Source organism: Microplitis mediator, chromosome 6 (assembly GCF_029852145.1).
Source record: "Microplitis mediator isolate UGA2020A chromosome 6, iyMicMedi2.1, whole genome shotgun sequence".
In the NCBI taxonomy this organism is placed as follows: Eukaryota; Metazoa; Arthropoda; class Insecta; order Hymenoptera; family Braconidae; genus Microplitis; species Microplitis mediator.
The window spans coordinates 16,678,469-16,702,307 of record NC_079974.1 but is presented as its reverse complement, the minus strand read 5'-3'; the positions used below and the strand labels follow the sequence as shown (position 1 = coordinate 16,702,307).

The 23,839-nt window shown below is 30.1% G+C and overlaps 1 protein-coding gene and 1 long non-coding RNA gene across 7 annotated transcripts; one reads left to right on the top strand and one right to left on the bottom strand.

Moving 5' to 3' along the window:
• Positions 1-2,000: 2,000 nt before the first annotated feature.
• On the bottom strand, positions 2,001-23,839 carry LOC130670261 (probable nuclear hormone receptor HR38). 6 transcript variants are annotated; one of them, XM_057473565.1, is made up of 9 exons: positions 23,701-23,839; positions 22,934-23,314; positions 8,576-8,817; positions 7,045-7,265; positions 6,593-6,914; positions 5,830-6,516; positions 5,447-5,755; positions 4,688-4,922; positions 2,001-4,267 (listed from the first exon to the last, which is right to left on the bottom strand). In XM_057473565.1, exons 2-9 carry the CDS (start codon positions 23,064-23,066, stop codon positions 4,011-4,013), a joined length of 2,406 nt encoding a protein of 801 aa, XP_057329548.1. In that variant the 5' UTR covers positions 23,067-23,314; positions 23,701-23,839; the 3' UTR covers positions 2,001-4,010. The 6 variants fall into 6 exon arrangements, with proteins under 6 accessions (XP_057329548.1, XP_057329550.1, XP_057329551.1 ...); XM_057473567.1 differs by lacking the exon at positions 8,576-8,817; XM_057473568.1 differs by lacking the exon at positions 22,934-23,314 and having other exon boundaries at positions 23,701-23,837.
• On the top strand, positions 9,727-10,504 carry LOC130670263 (uncharacterized). The gene is made up of 3 exons (XR_008990343.1): positions 9,727-9,840; positions 9,905-9,984; positions 10,308-10,504. It is a non-coding gene; the product is annotated as an uncharacterized LOC130670263 (long non-coding RNA).

Genomic DNA, 23,839 nt, shown 5'->3' with positions numbered 1-23,839 from the left:
CCGAAATGCGTTACGCTACAGTTGCTCGCAGCGCATTTCGGAATGCACCCAGAGTAAATAATTAATCAAATAAAATTTTCAAAAAATGCGCATTTAAAAAATTTAAAAATTAATAAATGCATTTATTATAAATATTATTTTTTAAATTACTTACTCTATTCATTCATAATTTTAAATTTGTCTGATGTCTGCTACACATTCACACTCATTGGGAAACTTTTGTTTTTAATTATCGAATTTAATTTTTAACTTATTTTTTATACGGGTAAATAAAAGGAAGCCATTTTTTTTTTTTTTTTTTTTTTTCATTAATTTAATGAAATAATGTATGAGAATACATTTCATTTTTGATAAGCATTATAACGAGCATTTATTATATCTTATTATTTATATATCACATTATTTTATTTTTTTTTTCTATAAAATATATTTATAGCGATTGCCGTATGGATTTTTGAAAAAAAATTAAGTAAATAATTGGGACACTTTTATTTATTTAGTTTTTTTTAATAATTCATATAAGATTATATATAAGTATATATATATATATATATATATATATATATATATATATATATATATATATATATATATATATATATATATTTTTTTTTTCTCGAAAATAGGGACTGTGCATTGGTTTTGTATAAATATATTTTATAGGCATTACATTAAAAAAAAAAAAATTGTTTTATATGAATGTGAGTGGTATTACAATTTATTTATATATCATTATTTAAAAAAAGAAACAAAGAATTTTTAACGGATTTTTTGTTTCTTTTTTTTCTTATATTACAAAGCTCATGGACCAGTATCTACACAAATTTTTATTTTTTTTCTTTATAAACCTATTTAATTTATACTAATATAATAATAATAATTATCGTAATATATTATTCAAATTAATTATTTTTCTTAAATCTATCATATCTTTTACAGTAATTCTTTTTTTTTTATGATCACAACATAATTTATTGAACAATCACAACAAATGATAGTGTATATACTTAAAAACTATTATTACTAGAAATTAATAATAAATTTAAAAGAGAAATAAAATTAATAATTTAAAAAATGTGCATTGACAGCATTTTGTAAAAAAGTTATAACAATGGACGTGCTTTCGGCGAAAAATTTAATTAATAGAAAAAAATTTATTTATTATTTATTTACGTATTTGTATTTATAGAATTTTTTTTATTATCAAACACATTCTCTTGCTCTCAATAAATTCGTAAAAATTATTGCACACCTCATTCATTACTGGCCAATTATAATAAGCATATAATAATAATTATGCGTATATTAATAATAATAATGTATATTTTTATATAAATAAATTATTTTTGAGGCCATTAGTGTATATTTTAATGCGAGAAAAAAATAAGTGTGAATGTAGCAGACATCAGACGAACTTTCAATTATAAATAAATAGAGTAAATAATTTTAAAAATGCACTTATTAATTTGTAATTTTTTAAGTGCGCATTTTTTGAAATTGTATTTTATTAATTATTGACTTTATTTATTGACAGTTTTAAAATTGTCTGATGTCTGCTACTTTCATACTCGTAGAAAAAAATTTATCAGCCAATGTAAGAAAATAAAAATATATTTTTTTTTTTTATTTTTTAAACACCCTCAATAAAAAAAAATAAAAATTTTATCATCTATTTCTAGACTAGAAATTTTAATTGAAATAAAAATGAAAAATTTTCGCGGTAAAATATCTAGACCTTTTGAAATTGAAACATCTAAATAATTTTTCAAACACCCCGCTAAAAAAATCGAAATTTGAAATTTTCAAAAGAAAGGAAGTTATTTTTATTATGTTTAAAAATGTTTTTTTATCGATTTACGATTGATATTTTTTAAATGGGTCAATAATGCAGAAAAAAATTCGATATAAAATAAAAAATAAAGATTTGAAAATTTTATTGCAGACACAAAATTTTTTAAAGATAATAAAAAATACTATTTTTTAAATTAATGGCATTTAAATATTTATTTATCTATTTTATTTATCATTGATTGATTTATAATTAATAGATATATTTATTTATTTTCTTTTTTCAATGTATAATTTTATTTTTTTATTAATAAAACTTAAAATCAATACACGAACAATTCTACAAGAGGGTGCTTAGAACATCACGAGCTAAAGAACGTGATTTTTAAAAATATAATTAAAACTTGATATCTAAGCTGTCTTTTGTACTTTAATCACAGCGGAAAATGTAATAAAAGATATTTTTTTTTTTTTTTTAAAGTTATTATTACAAATTATTTATTGTAATTGTCGTAGAGCAATCACTAGTAAGTATAATTAATAGACAATAGGAAAATTTTCTAAGAGGCACGATTAATTAAGTTCATTACACATCGCAGGCATTTTTTTTCTCATTTTTTTTCCTTTTTTTAAATTTAATTATACAGTAATCAATACAAATAATCATAATAATTGCAATTATCAGTAATGATTATAGGATTTTTTTGTTGATGACAAATTTAAATCTGTTGCAGATTAATTAATCTTAAAATAACATAAAATGTATATATATTTAATAATGAATTAATTAACATAAATGAATAATAACAATCATATAAACAATTATAAACAATAGCATAAAATATGTATAAAGACATTAATTCACTTTTTTTATTTTCACTCGACTTTTTATATATTAGTTTCTTTATTAAAATTAATATTATAAAATAATGGGTAACTTTACTCTAATGCCGTCTTGATTTTTTTTTTTATTCATTTTGTTTATTTTTTTTACAAATTTATCACCACGGTCTTTATTACAACTAACATATACATTTTTTTTTTTTTTTCAATTTATAAAATTTGATAAATTATAAAACAAGACGACACCATGATTATTTTAATAAGTCTTAAATTACTAAAATCACATAGACATAAATGTATAAGGACTGATCGAAGGGTCGATTTGTATATTTATTTATTAATTAATATTATTATCAATAATTATGAATTGATAATTTATTTATTTTTTCTTTTTACTTTAAAATCTCACTCAACGATTATCATGTGGTATTTGTCATACGTGCCTCGTTGTGAATATATTTATATATATATATATATATATTTATATTTAATATAAAACATTAAAGGGATTTATTAAATATATTAAATCGTGAGAAAGATGAAAAAAATATCCATCGCAAAATAGATTATTTGTCGTAACGACTGATCATCTCGATATCCTGATATGTTTATATAAATAATTCTCATACTTCTCACGTTAATAATTATTTATTAATATAATAATTATCAATTTGGGTACGTGAGAGGAGCTTATTGTTAAAGTAAGGCGTGTATTCTCTTTTTTTTTGTTTTATATGTATGTATATTATAATTATATTTTTTTGAGATTAATATTTCTTTGAAATATCCTTTAAATTTTAATTTTTAAACATTAAAAAAAAATAATAAAGATTTTTTAATTGTAAAACTTTTAAATAATTTTATTGAAATAAAAATTTATTTAAAGATTAGGAACTTTTTTTGAATTATTTCAAAGTTTAAATTTTTTATAAAATTATACACTATAAAAAATTGGGAGTGAAGTCGGAGTGATTATGGATTTTATTTGAATCCGAGTTCACTCCGTCACTCGGAGTTTCGGAGTTTTAAAAAAAATCACTCCGCATATGGAGTAAATAGGGAGATTTTTTTTAGCGGAGTGATTTCGGAGTGATCTGGATTTTATTTAAACCCACATTCAATCCGATTCAAAGTTTTAATATTAAAACAAATTCTCCTTCGGGGTAAATTTCACTTCGGGAGAATTAAATAAATAAACGGTCATCGACTCCGGATTTACTCCGTTAATTTTTTACTGTGTATTATATGAAAATATTTATAATTTAAAAGTTTAAAGATTATTTTTAATGAAATATTAATCGAGTTTATGATAAATGATAACTATAATTAATGAGTATGTCATGTTTTCTCTTTTTTTTTTTTTGTTTTTTTTTGTATTTTTAATAGGGAATGCTATTAACAAATAAAGATTCAATAAGAGGTGGCATCGGTGCAAGATTTTCCACCTTGAGGTAAAAAATTCGCTGAAGACCTTGTGCAGCAAGACTCCTTAAGTCGGGGAGTTTACTTAATAAATGTGACAGGTACTGAGTTTTTCTCTGGGCTTCTGAATTGTAGGTAACATGATCACGTAGTGATGATACTATTCTCATTTGTAAATCTTCTACTCGCTGTGGTTCTTTCAAACCATATCGATCTATAATTCAATTAGTAATTAAATTATTATTGCACTGAAAGTAAAACACGTAAGAAATTGTAACATTGATATTTTTGTTGTGAAAGAAATAAAAAAAAAAGATGAGAAGTGAAGGCGAATGAACTTGGATCGATCAGTAATCGCGTGATAACATCAACGATTTCAAAGTCGAGAAACAGGTGCATGCATCAACGTCAATACGTAATTTCCCAAAGAATATGTGAATTATTAATTGTAGAAAAAAAAACAAATCAACGCACGAGAAAACGTAATGCAAGTAACTGAAGAAGCAATACAATTATAAATAAAAAATTGACTACTCAACGATTCTTTGATGTTATGAAATAATTGATGGTTATTATTGATTAATGTTTGTATCATTATTACAATTATTTTTTTATTATTACATTATTAGTTTACCTGTAACGAGTGTAAGCGCACAGAGACATGCGAATGCACTGACATCAATTTCTACACTATGAAGAACATGACAGAACTTAAGGATATTGAATAGCCACTCGTCGAAACATCGGTAACATTGTGTTCGTGATAGTACAACACCGTTGCAAAATGTTAAAGTATTATCACTGACTCTCGTGCGATAAGCCAACCTAAGAATAAAAAGTTCCAAGCTTGCTGATTGGAAGAGTAACTCCTGAAACACATTAATTTATTTTATTATTATTTATGGTCGACAAATTAAACTGTTCAGATTATCCCGAGTCAAAAAACAAATTCTAGTTTAGTCCTCAAAAGCCTCAATTCCTTTAAGTGGCACGTTGTTGAAAATTGTAGTCCGAAAATTGCATTTTTTTTATTCACATTTTGCAAGTTAAAAAATAGGAACATTCAACGCAAAAATTTTATTCTAGTTCCTGCGATAGATATATTTATACTGATTAAAAATCCATTTTGTTTTTTTATTTCAGACCCATAGAAGAGCTAAATCATCCTGCGCCGCCCGGGTCCTTTTTTTTTTAAAGAGGCTAACTTCAACACCATCTTTGAAATGTTTAAAATAATTTTTTTTCTTAGTTGTAACTAGGATATCTTTCTATACTGTTGCCAATCTTAAAATTCTAAATCAATCCTCAAAAACCTCATTGAGAACTTTGAGAATTAAATCCGAATTTGTTTTTAAACTCGGGATAAATTTAATAATGAAAAATAATAATTTACTTGATCTTCTTTTAAGAGATCCGTAAATCCAGGAATTTTTTCGGCAAAATTATGAATAACATCAATGGACGTCGCAAGGAGATTATAAAATTGCTGGACTTTTTCAGCGTCTGTTACCAAAGGTGCTGGTACGCCTGGCTCATGGTACTGTGAGTAATCTAAATTAGCAACGTCAGGAGTAGTATCAACGTGCGCTCGTACTAACGCAGTGATCAGTGTAACGGGCGGACTGGGCGGTGATTCTTGAGGAGATTTTGGCTTGGAGGGAAGTCGACCTCGTCGACCTTTCAAAGAATCTGTTCTGACAACCTGAAAAAAAAATAAATGGTTATCAATCAAATAAATTCTCTACATATATTTATCTACATAAAAATAATACAAACCTCTTTGACCATACCGACCATCAGGCACTTTTGAAATCGACAAAATTGACATCGATTACGACGTCGTTTGTCAACAGGACATGATTTTTCAGCTAAACAAACATATTTAGATCCTTTTTGAACAGTCCTCTTGAAAAATCCTTTACAACCTTCACAAGTACGTACTCCGTAATGCTGACAAGCAGCAGTGTCACCACAAACAGCACACAGTTGACTTGGACTCTGTGGTGCTCTTTCATTACTAGCACTAGGTGACGGAGTTGAATTAACGTTGCTGGATGTGCTTGGACATGATTTTGGTGATTCTTGATTACTACCACTGCTCGTAGAGTCTGACCTCTGTAGCATTGGTGCCCGAGAGCGTGTTGACCCAATGTGAACATTTGATCCAGTGACATTGGACGTCATTGAAACCGGTGACACACTCATTAGATTCCCTTGCCCATAAGCAGGTATAGGTACGTTTGTAAACCCACCAGACATGTCTCTCTGGTGTAAATTACCAGCTGACTGCATTTGGGCACCGTGATTTGACGTAATCGCGGAAAAATAACCCGGTGGAGGTGGTGGTGGTGGAGGAGGTGGCGGAGTTGGTTGTGAAGGTGATGGTGGCGATGGTGAAATAGCCATCGCTGTTACTGATTGAATTGGCACTGCTACTGGAGGTGGTGTCAACGTTGGCGGAATCTATTTTGATGTTACAATAATATATAATCGTATACTTTAATTACTAATACGTCAATAATAATTTGTATTAACTTACATTTTGGTGGTGATGATTGTCTTGACGATGGTGGTGATGATGATGATGAGAGAGTTGCTGTTGGTGGTGATGCATCATTTGATGTTGCTGGTGATGTTGCTGGGATTGCTGATGATGGTGATGGTGATGCTGTTGCTGCTGTTGTTGAGGATGATAGGGAATAGCAGCATTGAATTCAGCAGTGTAAGGAGTGTCTGCACAAGCATACTGAAGAGCATCGAAACACTCGTCATCCATCTTGATATCCAGACTCTGGAGTTCTTGGCGTGTGTAGCGCTGATGAACGGTGTACGTCTCTTGGAAACTGGGTAGTGGAGTTGGGCTGTTATTTATTAAATATCCGTAATAATACGTAAGTATACTAAGTTAATGTACGTTAAACATCTTTCAAAGTAACGAAAAAAAAAAGGTTAAAGAAAAAAAACCGTAGACCAAGATGTTATGAAATTCACCTCAATGAATCTGTTTGTAGATCTCCAGGTAGTGATCGAGATTGCATTTGATGATGTAGATTTGATTGGGTGATATCGTCTTGTGTTGCTGTTACAGACTGAGAATTGCCTAACTGTAACTCTGGAAAGGGTTCTAATTCTTCAGTAAGACTTCCTGTATCCGTAGGATCAGTGTAAGGTGCACTGAGTAAATCAGCAAAACTGCCGCAGCCAAATGGGCTCTGCAATGTTCAAAAGGAAAGCCTCATTTATTATAGACGGCTATCGATGTGTTACTTTCTATTTGTTGTGTATACTCAGAATGATACATTGCTGTTATGACAGCTAGACGACAGGATAAACGAGCAATAAATGCTATAGATGGTAAAAAGCGTGTAAAAAGAAGAGAAAAAAAAAAGAAAAAGAAGGGTAGGTATTCTATTCGATGGTTTGACATTTAACTCATTGCTCCTTAGGGACCTCATTCTTGACAATAACTGGGTTTCATAGTTAATGTCTATTCCTGGTCTATATATTTTATATTTTATTTTAAAACAATTGATATATTTATATATATTTGAGTGACCCAAAAAAACCGATTTTTTTTTTGTTTTCGAGTCTCATATAAAAATTTGATTTTCAAAACCCTCCAAAAGGTCGCTTACAAATTTTGAAAATACAAAAAATGATTGAAATTTGGATTTTTTTTTAAATTTTTTCTTTCTCGTGGCAGCAATAGTTTATATTCGTAAAATAATGAATATACTGAAAATTTTAGCCCAAAATTTAAATAATTAAACGTCGCTCAAGAATTTTGAATGTTTCCGAGTGCTGTCTTTTGGATGTTTTCGAGCGACCCTTGAATATTAATATTAAAGAATTTCAATTTTTTCACCATTGATTTATATCATAACGAATAAAAATAGAACCCGAGACAGAATAAAAATTAGTTATTTACATACTTTTTATTTTTTTATTCAATTTTTAGTTTTTTTTTTGTTATTCAAATCTTACCCAATTTTATTGTTTAAGACTGTCCAGTATATTTTCGGTTATACAAAAGTTATATTTCAGTGAAATGATCATAATTGAGTTATAAAAAAATCCAAAAATTAATTCAAAGTATTAGTTACCTATTATGTGTTACTATTCAAAATTCTTGAGCGACGTTTAAAAATCTATATTTTGAGCCACAATTTTTATCATGGCATTGATTTTACAGGTAAAAAATATTTCCGCCACGAGATAGAAAAAATTAAAAAAAAAATCCGAATTTCAATCATTTTTGAAATTTCCCAATTTCTTGAGCGACCTCCTAAAAATTGTTTAGCGAGCTGATTTTTGGAGGTTCTGAAAACATTTTGAACCAACAAATTTTCATATGAGACTCGAAAACAAAAAAAGTCGGTTTTTTTGGGTCACCCTAATATATATTTTTAAAATGTAATATAAATTATAAATGAACGTAAAATAATAAATTTACTGATGTGTATAATTAATGAAAAATATTTTTGATAATGATATTTATTAATAGCTAAAAAAATAAAATCACCTGTGTTTGTAGCAGAAGCATACTTGATGCAACTGTGAATGCAGTGCCAGTGGTCGTTGTGGAAGCCGTTGTGATTGCAGTGGTAACAGAGCCACGATCTGTGCAAATTAATTCTGTGGATGATGATAATGATGTACGTTGATGATGTTGATTTTGTTCACTACTAGATATATCAACCGGTAATTGATGACCGGTAAATTCTTTTTCACAATCGTCTTCGCCACTGGGCGTATGAAGCTGCCCTGTTGATCATACACGAATAAATTTTAAATATAAATATTTTTTTTAATTATAATTTTATCAATAAATTATTTATTTAGTCAGTCAGGTGATCGAGTAAATAAATATTTAAATAAGTAAGTAAGTGAGTCAAGGTAAGTAAGTTTACAATACATTCATCAACAAAATAAGCAATTTTATATGAAATTTAAGTGCATTTTGTTACAGGTGCATGGCAAAAATCAAAGAGATAATGATTATGTTATCAGTGATTAGGAAGAAAGAGAGGGCAACTGAGCAATCGACGAAACGCTTTTTTTTAACAATGCATACGTACACTGATCGATACAGTATTTATCGTACTGCGTACGGTCCATGTCGATCATAACTTCGAATAAAGTCCTGGTCTTGGTTGTCGTCGACAACTGGATCGTTTATTAGACAATATTATTGATCTCTTCTAACTAATATATTTTATATACATACGATAAATAGTTCACCCAAAAATAGAATTGGATATAAATTTTAAAATTTAATTTAATGATTAATTACGAGTCTAGTTTTTTGATAATTAATCTTGTTAAATAGAGTCAAACTATTAATTTAATTATAATCGGAATATTTTTATATTTAAATGTATGATATGTTAATAAGCTGTAATATGAAATTCTGAGTATCTACCACATATGCAAAATATTATTTTATTAAATAATTTTAATGGTAAAATATCTGCGGCCACTGCGTAGTAAAACTCAAGTCCAATTCAAAGTTTTTTTTTCACAATTATTTAATGATTAAGTTTTTTTTTTATTATTTAAAGAGAAGTTGATATGAGTAGACGTCGATATGAACTGAAGTCCTCGGTGTCCTGGTCATATCTATATAGAAGCTATCCCACTTGGCAACCCTTGCATGCGTATATTATCTCAGGGGAGACATGAAATCATTGGCATTTGAAATATATAATATTTTTAAACTGCGGCGTTGATGTCCTTGCAAACAAGTAGTAAAACCGCCCTAAATCTTTGGTATCTTCATTTTTATACGTAAGTGCGGAAACTTTTCTTGTCATGTACATAGTAATCGTAATTTTTCAAACGATGATTTCAGTAGCAAAGTATCGATGAACTACAGCCTGGAGTTAATCTGAAAAAACGAAACGAATCTGCGTCGATCTTCTTGTGATGATGGTACGTCTTTATAAGGGACATAATTATTTTATTTTAATTCAATGTTTACCCACCTGTGGGGTAAGTTTTACACTTCTGATGATAACGCCCGTGATTTATAAATTAAAAAAAAATAAATAAGGGAAGAAGTGAAGTATTTATTAATAAAGTTTCATAGGGGATGAATATGAAATTTAATCTACTTCCTTACCCAAGTAAAGAAAAAAAAACTAAACAACCCCTTCGACAATAATGACGCTGGTAAACTCATACAAATCAGATAGTCACGGATTATAAAAGCCGTCAATTTAATTTCCCTACTGTATCATTTTTTTATTTTGCAGCACTTGATTTACAAGGCGTGACGAATATTTATGGACTGAAGAGTATAAATAGCAGTAATATATGACATATTGTGTATAGATCGTAAAGTACATATCAGTAGAAAAGCCCTGGGTGTAAGACTTGATCAAGTAGATAAGTCTAGTGTGGATATAAGGGATAAGTAGATTACTACCAGGCATCATCAAACCAAGATCTCGTCGCTGGACTCGGTTTTATTCCCTTCCACAAGTGTTATATACATCTGAAGCCACGCCTCTCCACGTGCCTGCGCACGTGTAGCCAGCCTTCGGCCGATGGTTGGTTCGCTATTCCGTTCCGTTGAATTGCGATGACATGACTTCAAGTTGGGTTTAATGATAAGAAGTAACAGCTAAGATGCAGTCCGAGTATTAAGGTACCAAATTAAGAAAGCTCTCATCATTACTTTTTTTTGCTTGCTAGACAACCACGTTCGCAAATACATTTCTATTTTTACCACTCAGTTCTTCTTTTAAATTTATACTACTAACACTCTACCAATCAAATGAATATATTTATCTCTTTACATTCATCATACATACTATATATTTTCATTACCCTCAATCCGATTGCTCAAAAAAATAATAATTTATCCCGAGTCAAAAAACGAATTCTAGTTTAGTTCTAAAAAGCCTCAATTCCTTTAATGTTTTATTTGCCGCCCAGAAAATAACTCTACTTAAGTACTCAACATCCCAATGAGAACTGTGAGGTCTAAATGCAAATAATTTATCGATTTTAAATTATAATTAAGACCTCAAAATCCTCAACGAAGGAAAAGTTATATTGCGAATTTTGAAAATTTTAGATAGAAAAAGAGAGGGGAGAGAATACTTCGAATGAGACTTTTGAGATTCAAATGCGGATAAAATTATTCCTTTATGTTTTGAGTATTTTGAGGCTCTAACCCAGATTATTTTATTCCAGTTTAGTCCTCAAAGTGGTAAAATTGGTCATAACTACTACTTTGAGGGCTAAACTAGGATAATTTTCTATTCAAATTCTAAATTGATTCTCAAAAACCTCATTGAGAACTTTGAGACTTAAATCCGCATTTGTTTTCTGACTCGGACATATACCTGAGATAAATTTTTACAGATTTCACTTTATCAAAAGATAAACCAGGACTATTTAAAAAGTATACATGTGTACATACATAAACTAGACTTGTATAGAGTGATTTTAAATTCGATTTCGAAGAAGTAACTGAAATAAATATAAAAGATAGGCACGAATGAGAAGCGACCGTTCAATGCGACGCGGATATGTAGGTCCGTGCCCTTTAACCTCAGCGTAAGTTACTTACGATATTGTACTACCGTGAGACCGAGTCTCTTATAGCTGTACCCGGTGTAAGAGTGAGCGCACTCTCTTTACGTGCGCTCTATAGGTTACGTATCAGCGTATTTGAGAGCGCACACGTTTGTCTTGTATATATATATTTATATGTATATTTATATATCTATAGATTTAATACTATCAGCAGCACCTGGTCGAGCATGTAGTGAATCTAGTGTAGTCAACGGCTCTCCACTCTCAAGATTTATTTGTACCAGTGTCTAGCCATGTAATTGATCCTAGACTAGAGTTAATCCAAACTAAGTCCTAGTTTTATTTAATTTTAATCTTTAATGAGGAAAATATTTTAATTTTATAATAATAATCACACTGATTTAAATTTATTACAAGTATATTATTTCAAACTTTCTTACTCTTTCTCTCTATTGATCTATTAAATTATTTTCTCTTAATTTTTTTCGTTATATGCTTCCAGACTTAATGGTATCGATTGGTATCGGAAGAGGCCACCAATGACCAGGCCAATCGGAGGTCATCTATTATAGTAATTTAAAGATAGAACGCCCGGCCTCTTCTCTTTTTCTGTCTGCATCTGTGTGTGTATGTATATAAGTGTGTCCATGTGTCACCGCACACATTTTTAACATACGACGAACACATATATATTATATATATATTTATAAAAGTAGTCGGGGTAATACACGAGCATCGAACTCTCCCAGCCGCTGCTGTCTACTGTATTCAATAGTCCTACTTAAACTGCTATCCAATAATTTTCTTTGCAATCATCTTCTTAACATTCATTCAACGTCAATTGAATATTCCTCATTTATTCAGACACCGTACTAAACTTTTTCTTATATACTTTTTCCTCTCGTAAATTTTTTTTTTATTTATTATTTTATTTTTTATATTTATTTATACAAAAGTGAACGGAGAATTGATTATGTCCGATTTAGGTAATCGTTAGTAGTCACATCTTGATGAGCTACATACTGCCCTTTTACTACTTGAAGAAAGAAAATAAAAAAAAAACCTTTCTCCTCAAATCAACTAAGTGAAATTCATATAATAAAAATTAATAGGACGATTAATCATTTATATTTTAACATAAAATACCTCAGTGACACTTGATTCATGTTAAATATTTTTTTTTAATTTTTATCTTCAATTATTTATTTATACCGTTATAATCGATTTAACGCTCGGCGGATAAGCCGCCTCTGCTACTCTGATGCATTGATCCAAAGGGGTATATTACCCTCGGCAAATAAAGCAGTAATTATTTTCATGACACTGTTTTTACCTCTTGGAAAAAAAAAAAAATAAAAAAATCCTCATCAGCAAAATTTATAAAATAAAAAGAATTTTTTGTTTTATGTACGGAGATATTATTTTTGTCTGAAATGATATGGGGTCATAGTAAAGCCGGGCAATGTTGGCCACCTGACGGAAATTGAAGTAAGAACATGTAAGAATTACAATCTTTACACTAATTTATGATACAGCCATTGGAAATTTTACTATGGTCACCCTGATTAAACAACTGAATTCGACCGAATTAAAAATTTTAATTCTGTTATATTCTGTCGAATTCTTCTCAACAGAATTCAACTGAATTGAAAATTTGAATTTGAATTAAACAGAATAAAACCGATTTAAAAATTTCAAATTCGTTTTAATTCAGTTTAATTCGGATTCAAAACCAGAAATTGGAGAATTATTTTCGAATCAATCAGAATTAAACCAAATAGAATTATTTAAATTCGTTTTAATTTGGACAAATTCTGGTTTTCCTGCCGAATTAGACAGAATTCATTTTTAAGTTAGGTACCGAATTAACAGAATTTATCTGAATTAAATAGAATTAAAAATTTAATTCTGTTTAATTCAATCGAATTCAGTTGTTCAACCAGGGCATAGTAATCTTTGCATGTGTTTATTTCATTTTTCATTAGGTGGCCAACACTGCAAAAAATTTGCGGAGTGAACTTGGATTAAATCCGGAGTGGATGACTGTTTATTTATTTAATTCCCTAAGAGTGAAATTTACTCCGAAAGCGAGTTTATTTAAATATTAAAACTCCAATGAAAAGACAAACTCCCTATTTACTCCGTATGCAGAGTGATTTTTCGTAAAAACTCCGAGCGACAGAATGAATTCGGATTGCAATGAAATCTGTAATCACTCCGAATTCACTCCTGACTTTTTACAGTGTATTTAATGTTCTTGGAGTAAAATTCACTCCGAAGGGGAGTTTATTATAATTTTGAAACTCTGGTTCGAAGTGAAATTAACTCCCAAAGGGAGTTTATTTTAATATTAAAACTCTGAATCAAATTGAATGCAGATTTAAATAAAATCTAGATCACTCCCAAATTACTCCGTTGAAAAAACCAACTCTGTATTTACTCCATATGCGGGATGATTTTTTTTAAAACTCCGAAACTCCAAGTGAATTCGGATTTAAATAAAATCCGTAATCACTCCGAATTCACTCCCGATTTTTCCAATGTCTAGCCCGGTTTTACTATGACACCATAGCATTTCAAACACGAATAATTTTTCCGTGTAAAACAATTGCTTAAAGAAAAATTTTAGTTGTTTACCAAAGAAAGAGTTTTATAAATAGACAAACGAAAGCATCTGGATTAGCTTACATTAGCTACGAAGGCGGACAAGAGAGACTGCAAGACAGAGATCACGTGATAACCACCCGCTGCTGTTTGCAGGACTATTACACTGATCATATGTATTTATATATATGTATAAATACATATTTATATTTATATATGTTTAATAATGAGTATGAACGTATGTATAGTGTGACCGAGGAAAGTGGGTACCGGTTTCCCGGTGTCCGCCAACCTGTTCCTCTATCAACTAACCGCGTGGGTAAACGCTAGCCGTCGTTACATATATACAATCACACCTTGTTAATACACTGTAACAGTGTACAAGTGTATGGATAAAATCACTAGGATATAATAATATAAGCTACACTAGAGAGAACAGGTTCTTTATACAGGACACGAATACTTTTTGTTCACCTTTTTATTCTTTGATTTTGACTCGCATTCACTACAACTATAACTACACACTAAAATTGGACCTTGTTTCGAATATTTATTGTCCTCATTAATACGTATTTTTATTTTTTTCTCTTCATTATTATAATTATTGGTGTTTATATAACATATTATGTCTGATAATTTGATAAATCGACGCGTTTATTCGATTTAGAGATTTTTTTTTTTAATAGTAAATGGATCGTTAATCAATCGACGTCTACCGTTATACATAAATGGTTAAACTTTTTTATTGATCTAACAAGATTTGTTTATATTTACATGAAACTGTTTGATTACCGATAATTCAATGATAATTAACGTTTTTTAAAAATTTCAATTAAAATAAGTAAAAGTTTTTGAAAACTTTTGGTAATAATTTCGGCAGTGCAGGAGGTATCATATATTTATTTTTGTAAAAAGGAATAAATTAGACACACATCCTATTACCATTTTACTGTAAATTTATTCTAAATCCTGTCTAAATTTCTACATGAGAAATTTCTAAGAGGATCTTTATAAAATTCAAAATAACTCGCTATTAAGGTCAAAGGATTTTAAAAAATGTTTTTTATTTAGTGAGCACTAAATCAATGTGGATTGATGTATAAAACAAACTTGTAAACTGTTTACCTACTAAATACTTCACACCAAACTTTTTTTTTACGATATTGCTTTTATATTGAGACATTGTCAATAATTTAAAAATAATATTTCATATTTTTTAAAATTGAATCAAACGATAAAGTAAATAATTCGTCTCATCAATTTCATATAATGGCAATAATTTAAAATTTACAACCAAAAATAAAACAAAAACAATAGGATTTTGAATGTCATTAACAAGGACGTTGTTATTTCAGGGTGATTAACAACTCAAACAAGTGTAAAGTGTAGGTCATACTCAAGAACGTGAATAAACTGAAAATAATAAAATCGTGCATGCGATGAAAAATAAAAATATTAATCACTAAATCGTTGATATGCCTACAATAAGTTTAGTATCAACACATAAACATGTTTAGTTTATATTTTAATAGAAATATATACTGCTTCAATATATTGAACGCTCCCCTTTAACACCAGAGCAATGAGTTAAAAACGGCCTTGGCGGTGTTTCATCGTCGATGTCGACGTCCACATACTTCTCTTATACACCGACATGCAAGTTGACCCAGTACAGCTTCTGCTTTACATTACCACCACCAATATACCACCCTAGTATCTCACCACCACCCTCACTCTGTTATTCTGCAACCACCTCGTCGGTTGTGACGTAGTAACGGCAGTTTATGACGTCATCGTTGTGCCGCAGTTCCGTTCATCGATTATCCCATCCCATCCTCACATTCTATTATATGCATATCCATATATATTTATATATTTACTTATCACTCTTTTTCACATACTGGCTAACTGACTACTGGGTTTATATGTTACACGCATTTTATTATTTTTCTATTATTTAATGTTGTGTTGTTTACAAACATAAATAAATGAAAATATCTCGAAAAGTTTTGAAAAAATGGACGTACTTTTTTTTCCTTTTTTTTTATTGTATTAATTCATATTCATTTTTATCAGTTTATTTTGCACCTTACCCACCTACTCTAAATCAACTCAAGCATTTTCACTTCCTGCTTTATGAACATATATATATGTATATATATGTTTCTATCTATCACACTTGTATACACTCCCATGAATATTAGCCCAGGCGTGAGAAATGTGATCATCGATTATCATTACGCTCAAGATAAGCATAAATATATTATTTACCTACACACTTGGCCTTTTTAAATTCATTATTCATGACATAACTTCAGTACTCTGGTATGCCACAATAAAATAAAATATAAATCAGTTCTTAAGTCTTAAAAAATTTATAAAAATTTTTTTTGTTTTAATTTTATTTAAAATTAATTTTTTAAAAAATTTAATTAATCCACGAGAAAAAAAATCATAAAATAAATTTATAAGACTTTCATCGTAGTATAGTATAAAATATGAAAGTTAATCAAATCAATTATTATTATTAATAAAATATAATTTAATTGATTGTTTAGTCTGAGGACTCAAAAAAAAAACTATATAATTAACACTAAATCTTAAAACCTGTTTTTAATATTTTTTATACAGTTAAATTTTAAAAATATTTAAATTACGACACACTGGTTATCAAACACATCGATCGATATTAATTTATAAAAGTTATACAATTTTGCTTTACCTATAAAATAATATATTTATAGCCAACATAAATAAAAATAATGGATTTTTTGTTACTGTGCATGTATAATACATCATAACATCTAAGACCTTTAATTTAAACTCTTCTGCCTAAGCACTTTCCATCCAGATGAATCCACCCCTTCAATGAACGCACGCCCACGATCACGAGAAATTCCCTCAGCCGCACTCTCGATCTCAATATACATTAAAGATTACTGGGTAAAGTCTCTCCTCTCTCTCAAATTATTTATACAGCTCGACTTCCCTCTAAGTTTAGTCTAATGCACTGCAACTATCTCACTCATAGTACAGTAACAAAGGAAAGTCTATATATATATCTACATATATATATACATAGTTCTTGATCACATCATGTTCAATCGTGTGGATCAGTACTAGAAGAGAATAGAGTAGTTGCCCGCGACGAGAGTATAGATCACGTTTTTATTTATTTCTACTCAACTCAACTAATATTAAACATCGTGTTCAGAACATTATTATGTTACATATATATATACACCTCATCGTTAGGTGCAAGTTATGCTACTCCTTGCTGTTATATACTATCACAACTTTTCTTTGTTCTCTTTGGTATGATAGTCTTTAACGTCTCCCGCATGATACACTAACTCTTTATGAACAGAATCCATTAGATTGAGCTACTCATATTCTGCAATAGTGTCGTTGATTGTTCACGTTCACTTGCATCTATGAGAAATAGCCAATGAATAATAGTATGCAGGCAGTATTGAGCATAAGATATATATAAGACTCGGTTAAATAAAATAGAGAAATAGCGGATTTGTTTCAACGACGTTCAGATTAATTATACTCATATTTATTATATTTCGTACTAATTAATCTTTACTTAATTATATCATTTATTGTAAATGTACATCTGCTACACTGGTGTACATTAACACTAATTAAACTTTTTCATTTATTATTTTTAAATCCGCTTTAACTTCGATCTAAATTTCCAACGTCAATATTAATTTGTCAATTTACGAGATATAAATTAACTCAACTGTGTAACAAAAATTAAAAAAAAAATAGTTAACAAAATAAATAAATAAAATTTCAATGTGAGGATTAGATAAAAGTACCGGTAAAGTTTTTTTGCACGAAATGATGGAAGTTAGGAAGTAAAAGAACGAGGTCGAGTAAAGATTTATATATAAACATATATAGAGTTGATGAGGGTAATAGAGATACATTTAAGTGGGAGGAAGCAAGAGAACAAGTTGAATTTTGTATATATATTTATATATAATACACCTGTATATGAAACTAAGTAAAATATACCGAGTCGGGCGGCCCCGAAATAGCGGCATACGTCCTTGAAGTATGACGTCCTCGTAAGTCGCTCGATAACGGGCGGGGTGGAATTGTGACGTCAGCGTTGGACGTTGCCACCGAACCACCAGGCGTCTGGCTCGTCCGTTTCCCTTCACTACCCCGACATGCTCAGCTGGTCGCCTACACGACTTTCTCTCTCTTTCTTTATCTTTTTCTATCATACTTTGATATTTTTTATTTGTACACTTTACTTGCATACTTATATATATGTATGTACTCATATGATATATATATATACTCATATACAGGCGGTATATAGTAATGATATGATGCAGTAAGTATATTTTCTATCCGTATGTACATTGTCTCGTGGAGATTAAAATTAATGCGGTAATCATCTCCGTACTAGCTTTCTTATTTTTCACTCTCTTGCAGTAAGATATGGAAAGGAGTGGCTTCATCAACTGGATTCCCGCGACAGCATATAGCATAGCTAAGTAATGATGGATTCATAGATTTAACGATTCAAAACTTGATGAACTGGCTGGACCCGAGATATTACTGGGTCTCGTGACCCAGAAGTACCAATTTTAAAAGTGGTCAACACTGTCGCTGTGATCCGACCGCCCATAAGCCTCTGAGAAATACCGATACCAAGTATTCAAATATAATTATTTATGGCTTTAAATACGACCTCAATATTTTTTTTATTATAAGTATATATATGATAATGCTTAAATATCTGTTGAAATAATTATAAAGTAAATATTTTCAGATACTGATTCAAACTAATAAAATTAATGTACGCTTGTACTGTATATAGATAAGAAGAAAATCACCATTCACTCATTTATAAAAAAAAAGTGTTATAAGATTATTATCAATTAATAGATGTATTGTGCACGATATAAATCAATGGACTCGATACATCGTATATTTTATTTTTATTTATCTATTTGGTTGTTAGACACGTGATCGGTTTTGATACGCTGATGAGGCGAGGGTAGTTTGTGTCTGCATGTTTTATTAAGTGGCTAGTTTCGATTTCTCAAGTACTTTGTTTTTATACAATTCAATTGATTTTTTTTTTGTTTGTTATTTTTTTTCATTTTTTTTTTTTTTTTTTTTATCAAATAAAACGCGAAAGCAATTTCGTCAATTGGAATAGTTTTTAATTTTTTATTATTTTTACACCTGTCATTATACTCACGGATATGATACTTTGTCTTAAAGGATTTGTATATGTTGACTTATTTGGAACGAGGTTGTTAACCCTTCAAATGAAATGTTCTACGACCTACTTTGTGATAGGTACTTTGTTTTAAGGACACAGTTAAGTACTGATATATTATCTGTATTATATAGAGTTGATGAATTGACGATTAGTGTCTTTTATTTTTTAATACAAATATATGTACTTGTATAATTTACTAATATTTATTACACTTAGATGCATGTTTTTTTTTTTTCTTTATATGTTTGTATTTGTGTGTACGTTTAAATAAATTTATAAATATGTTCGATCGTTTGCGCACGCAAACAAATACGTCAAACGTATGCATTAGTTGGTAGAAGATATTTCCGGTGGTCTCGTGGGACCGCGTGATCAAATCATTTTAATCACCAAGAGAAATAAACTCAAGAAAGTTACGTATATTTATATTTATATTTATAATATAAATAGTAATTTATAATTTGAATAGTGTACTATGTAAATTTTTATTTAAATTTTTAAATTAGGACTCATATTTTTTTCTTTTATTGTCGTCTTTTATAGAAGAAATGAAATAGAATGTGATGATATGATTGATAAAGAGATATATGTGTTAATTTTAAAATATGTAAAAAGTATAGTGGCACGTGACTCGGGTCTTTGTACTCTAGCCAAGCAGTTGGATCATGCGTGTATATTTAGTCGAGCAGCAAAACAATGCAGTTTGGCTTCTAAGAAGAAAAAGATACGCTGCGGAAGTGTATGATCAAAAAAGCTTCAGTGCTTCATTTTTTAAATTTTATATACACATATATATAAACTTGTTTACTGAACAATTATAAAAATCCACTCATGATTATTTAAATTTTAATTATTGACACGAGTTGCTCTGTATACTTAAAATTATGATTATCATCATAATTAGTATAAGATATGAGTGTATATATTTAATAACAACTGTATATTAATATGTTGTAAGCGTTAAATAAATAAATAAATGTCTGATTCATGTGTAAAGTTAGCGTGTCATACATCGTGTACATGCAGTAAATTTATATTACGTGAGAAAAGCACGTGGCGATTTGTGATATGGAAAGGGAAAGCCGCGGACGTAAATTATCATACAAAAAACAACGGTCATTGATATAAAAGATGTTTGATGTCAGCCAAATTTCTCAACAGCAAAATATATCAAAGTACGTACGTAAGCTAACAAATGTCCCGAGATGATGAATATACACCGACAAGTTCATTAATAGATTGATCGGTATTAGTTGTAATTATAATTATTCAAATTTAAATTGAGATAAAATATGTAAATTTAAATTTATTTTGTGTAATTGTATGCAGAAAATTTATTTGATTAAGTGGGATTTAAAAGTTGTTGATTGGCTTTGAATAAAAATGATGATGATAATGATGATAATGATGATGAAGGGTAATTTTTATACGATAGTCAGACAGACGCGTGCCAGTGATAAAAACGCGGGTGCGTGACCACCGAGACGAATGGCATGAACGACAAAGTGGCTATATCCGCGTGTATCTTGTTGTAACCGAGGCTAAGAAATAACGCCTAGTAGTTAGTGTCGGGCGTGTTGCCAGACTATATTTATCAACCAACGAACCGGTTACACCTGTAAAGACTGAGTAGAGAGTAACTATGTTTCCCGAAGAGTTTAACTGTCGATCGGGGACACATCAGCTCAACACTTACTTTCAGATGCTCAAAGTTTGTTAAACACTAATAGCTAAGCTGTTGTGAATTACTGTTTTTGTCATTTATTAATCATCACTCATCAGTTATAACTTCTTTGTAATTTATTCCTCAAGATGTCAATTAGTGGCAAATTATTATTTATTTATTTATTTATGGTTTGCTATTTTCTTTATCTATTTTATATTTTTTTTATTCATAGTTATGATTGAAACAATTAATGTATTATCGGGGTATGACTTCATTAGATACTTATCAGACACAATATTGTAATTTAATGCAACTATTCAATGACAAGAGGAAAATAGTGAGAGAGAAATATTTTTCTTTCAATACCACTTATCTCTCGACTTTCGATTCTTTTACTAGATACAACAACAGCAATAATTATAATAATAATAATGTTAATAATAACAACACTATGGCATCATATACGTGTGAGTGTTTTTATGATAATTCAATCCAATGACTCGACAACGATCGTCTCTCGATCACCAACGCCGCCTCCACAATCACCACCATCACCATGACCACCTCACGCGGCCAATAATTTATGTAGGTATGTGCGAATGCATGTATCCATATAGTCTATCTTTTCTATATATATATATATATATAATATAACGGTAAAACCTCTCACCGTCGTCGTCGACATCCTGGCCCGAGGAACGTCGAGGGCGCGATAGCAAACTGGAGAAAAAAAAATTCACCCAGACTTTCTTCATTCCGTCTCTTTTTTTTTTTTTGTTAAATATTGAATTTAAAAAAATTTAACTAATTGGAATAAAGAAGTAAATGGTTAATTAATCAGCAATATATTCCAGCAGCACAGGTCAAGGTGAGACAAGTTTGTTAGTAATTCATCCGATTAAAAAACCATAGCCCAAAAATTTTAATAATTTTGAATTTAAAGTTAAAACAGCGACAAGTGAGTCAAGGCACAATAGTAGAGTGAGTCGAAGGACTTACACTTGTTCCATGAGTGATGATCATTATGATGATTGAGATGTTCGGTGGCCTCGAGATTTCTGTGATGATCATTATTATTGTTATTATCTGGTGGTGGAAATCCAGGTCTACCTGGATAAACAGCAGCACCAATTGTCCTGGATCCAACGTGGGCCGCAACGCTGCACTCCTCCACAACAACACAGTCCTCGACAATGCTACCGCGCATTGTCGTGCCACCAGATACCGCAGGTTCAACCGTATTCGTTTTAGTACCAATCACGTTTTCAACAGTACGCATATCTACGCACTCTCTTATGTTTGTTTTTTTTTTTTCTTTCTTTACTTTTGTTTTATTAATCGCTCCCGTGATTAATAATCCAATTATTTATCGTAACGCGTAAGTATTTATATCAATGATAATAATAGTCATAGTAATAATAATACATTGTTCATAAACCTATTGATATTATTAGTATATATATCTTCCAGGTTGGTGGCGATAAAATTTTTAAAATTTTAAAGACCACTAGCTTATCTGAATTTGTAATTCTGCGCAATGATTTTTGATTGCGGTGATAACAACAATACTAACAGTAATATTAACAATAACAACAACAACAATAGTGCAGTAATAATATATATCGGAGTGCTTAGGTATGATTTGTTGGTGTGAGATGGACAACTAACACCCAAGGACTCGTTGATTGCGAGTAACAGAGAGTGGTGATGTATAAAAAAGGATGTGACGCGTAATAATAATAATAGTATAGGGTGAAAAATTAAAATAACAAGACGTTGTCTTTGTGTATTAAGATCACACAACCGACCTGCCACAGTCGCCGATGATGGTGTTCCCGATTCCCTCCAAATGGCATTGAAGACTCTCTCGTTGACTGCGAGCTCCAGACACTCAGGCGGCACCAAACGCTCGTTCCACAATTCCGACCTGGGAACTCGCATACGGCCACTAAATATTTCCTTTAGGGTGTTTTTAACTGTATTCTCTCTGTCACTCCCTCTCTCTATCTCTTGGATATTTATTGTTCGGTCTTTATTCCACGATGTAAATATCCACCAGTGGATTATTGTTATGACGATGACAATCGAACTGATAAACACTTGGATGATTCAGCATCTATGGTCTTTATTCCAGATAGACGTTCACTCCGATTCCCCTGATGTTATTAATGAGGAGATGATTCTTCTCCCTGTATTCCACGACGTACAGTTTTGTTAACTCATATGTGCTACGTATCAAATTTTACGTGCAGGGTTTAGGAGTATCTTATATGTGAGGAATAGCTATGCGCTTTTTTAAAACTCTCTAAAACACGTGCCTAGTGGCTCGTGAATTTGCGCCAAGTGAACAAGTGGTTGGAGGATTAAATGTAACGATAATGAGTAAAAAAAAAAAAATATTATCCACGAATTCGTTGGAGAACAATAGGAAGTGGGCTAAAAGTTATTACACTTGAATTTATAAATAAATTCCACGCGTGGGCTGTGTGATTAAAAATGTGCAAGGTAAAGTTTTCAAGAATTGGTTAATTTTTTACAACTATAACTTTTAATTCAGTTCCTTTTTTTTACTTACAGGTGATTTAATGTGACTTTAAATCTTGTTGATTAGTTGAGAAATCATTGATGGAAATAAATATGAAAATAACGTCTGAAGAATACACTTGTGTAAACAAATAGCAATAAAGTTAATTATATTTTGGACATTTATAGAT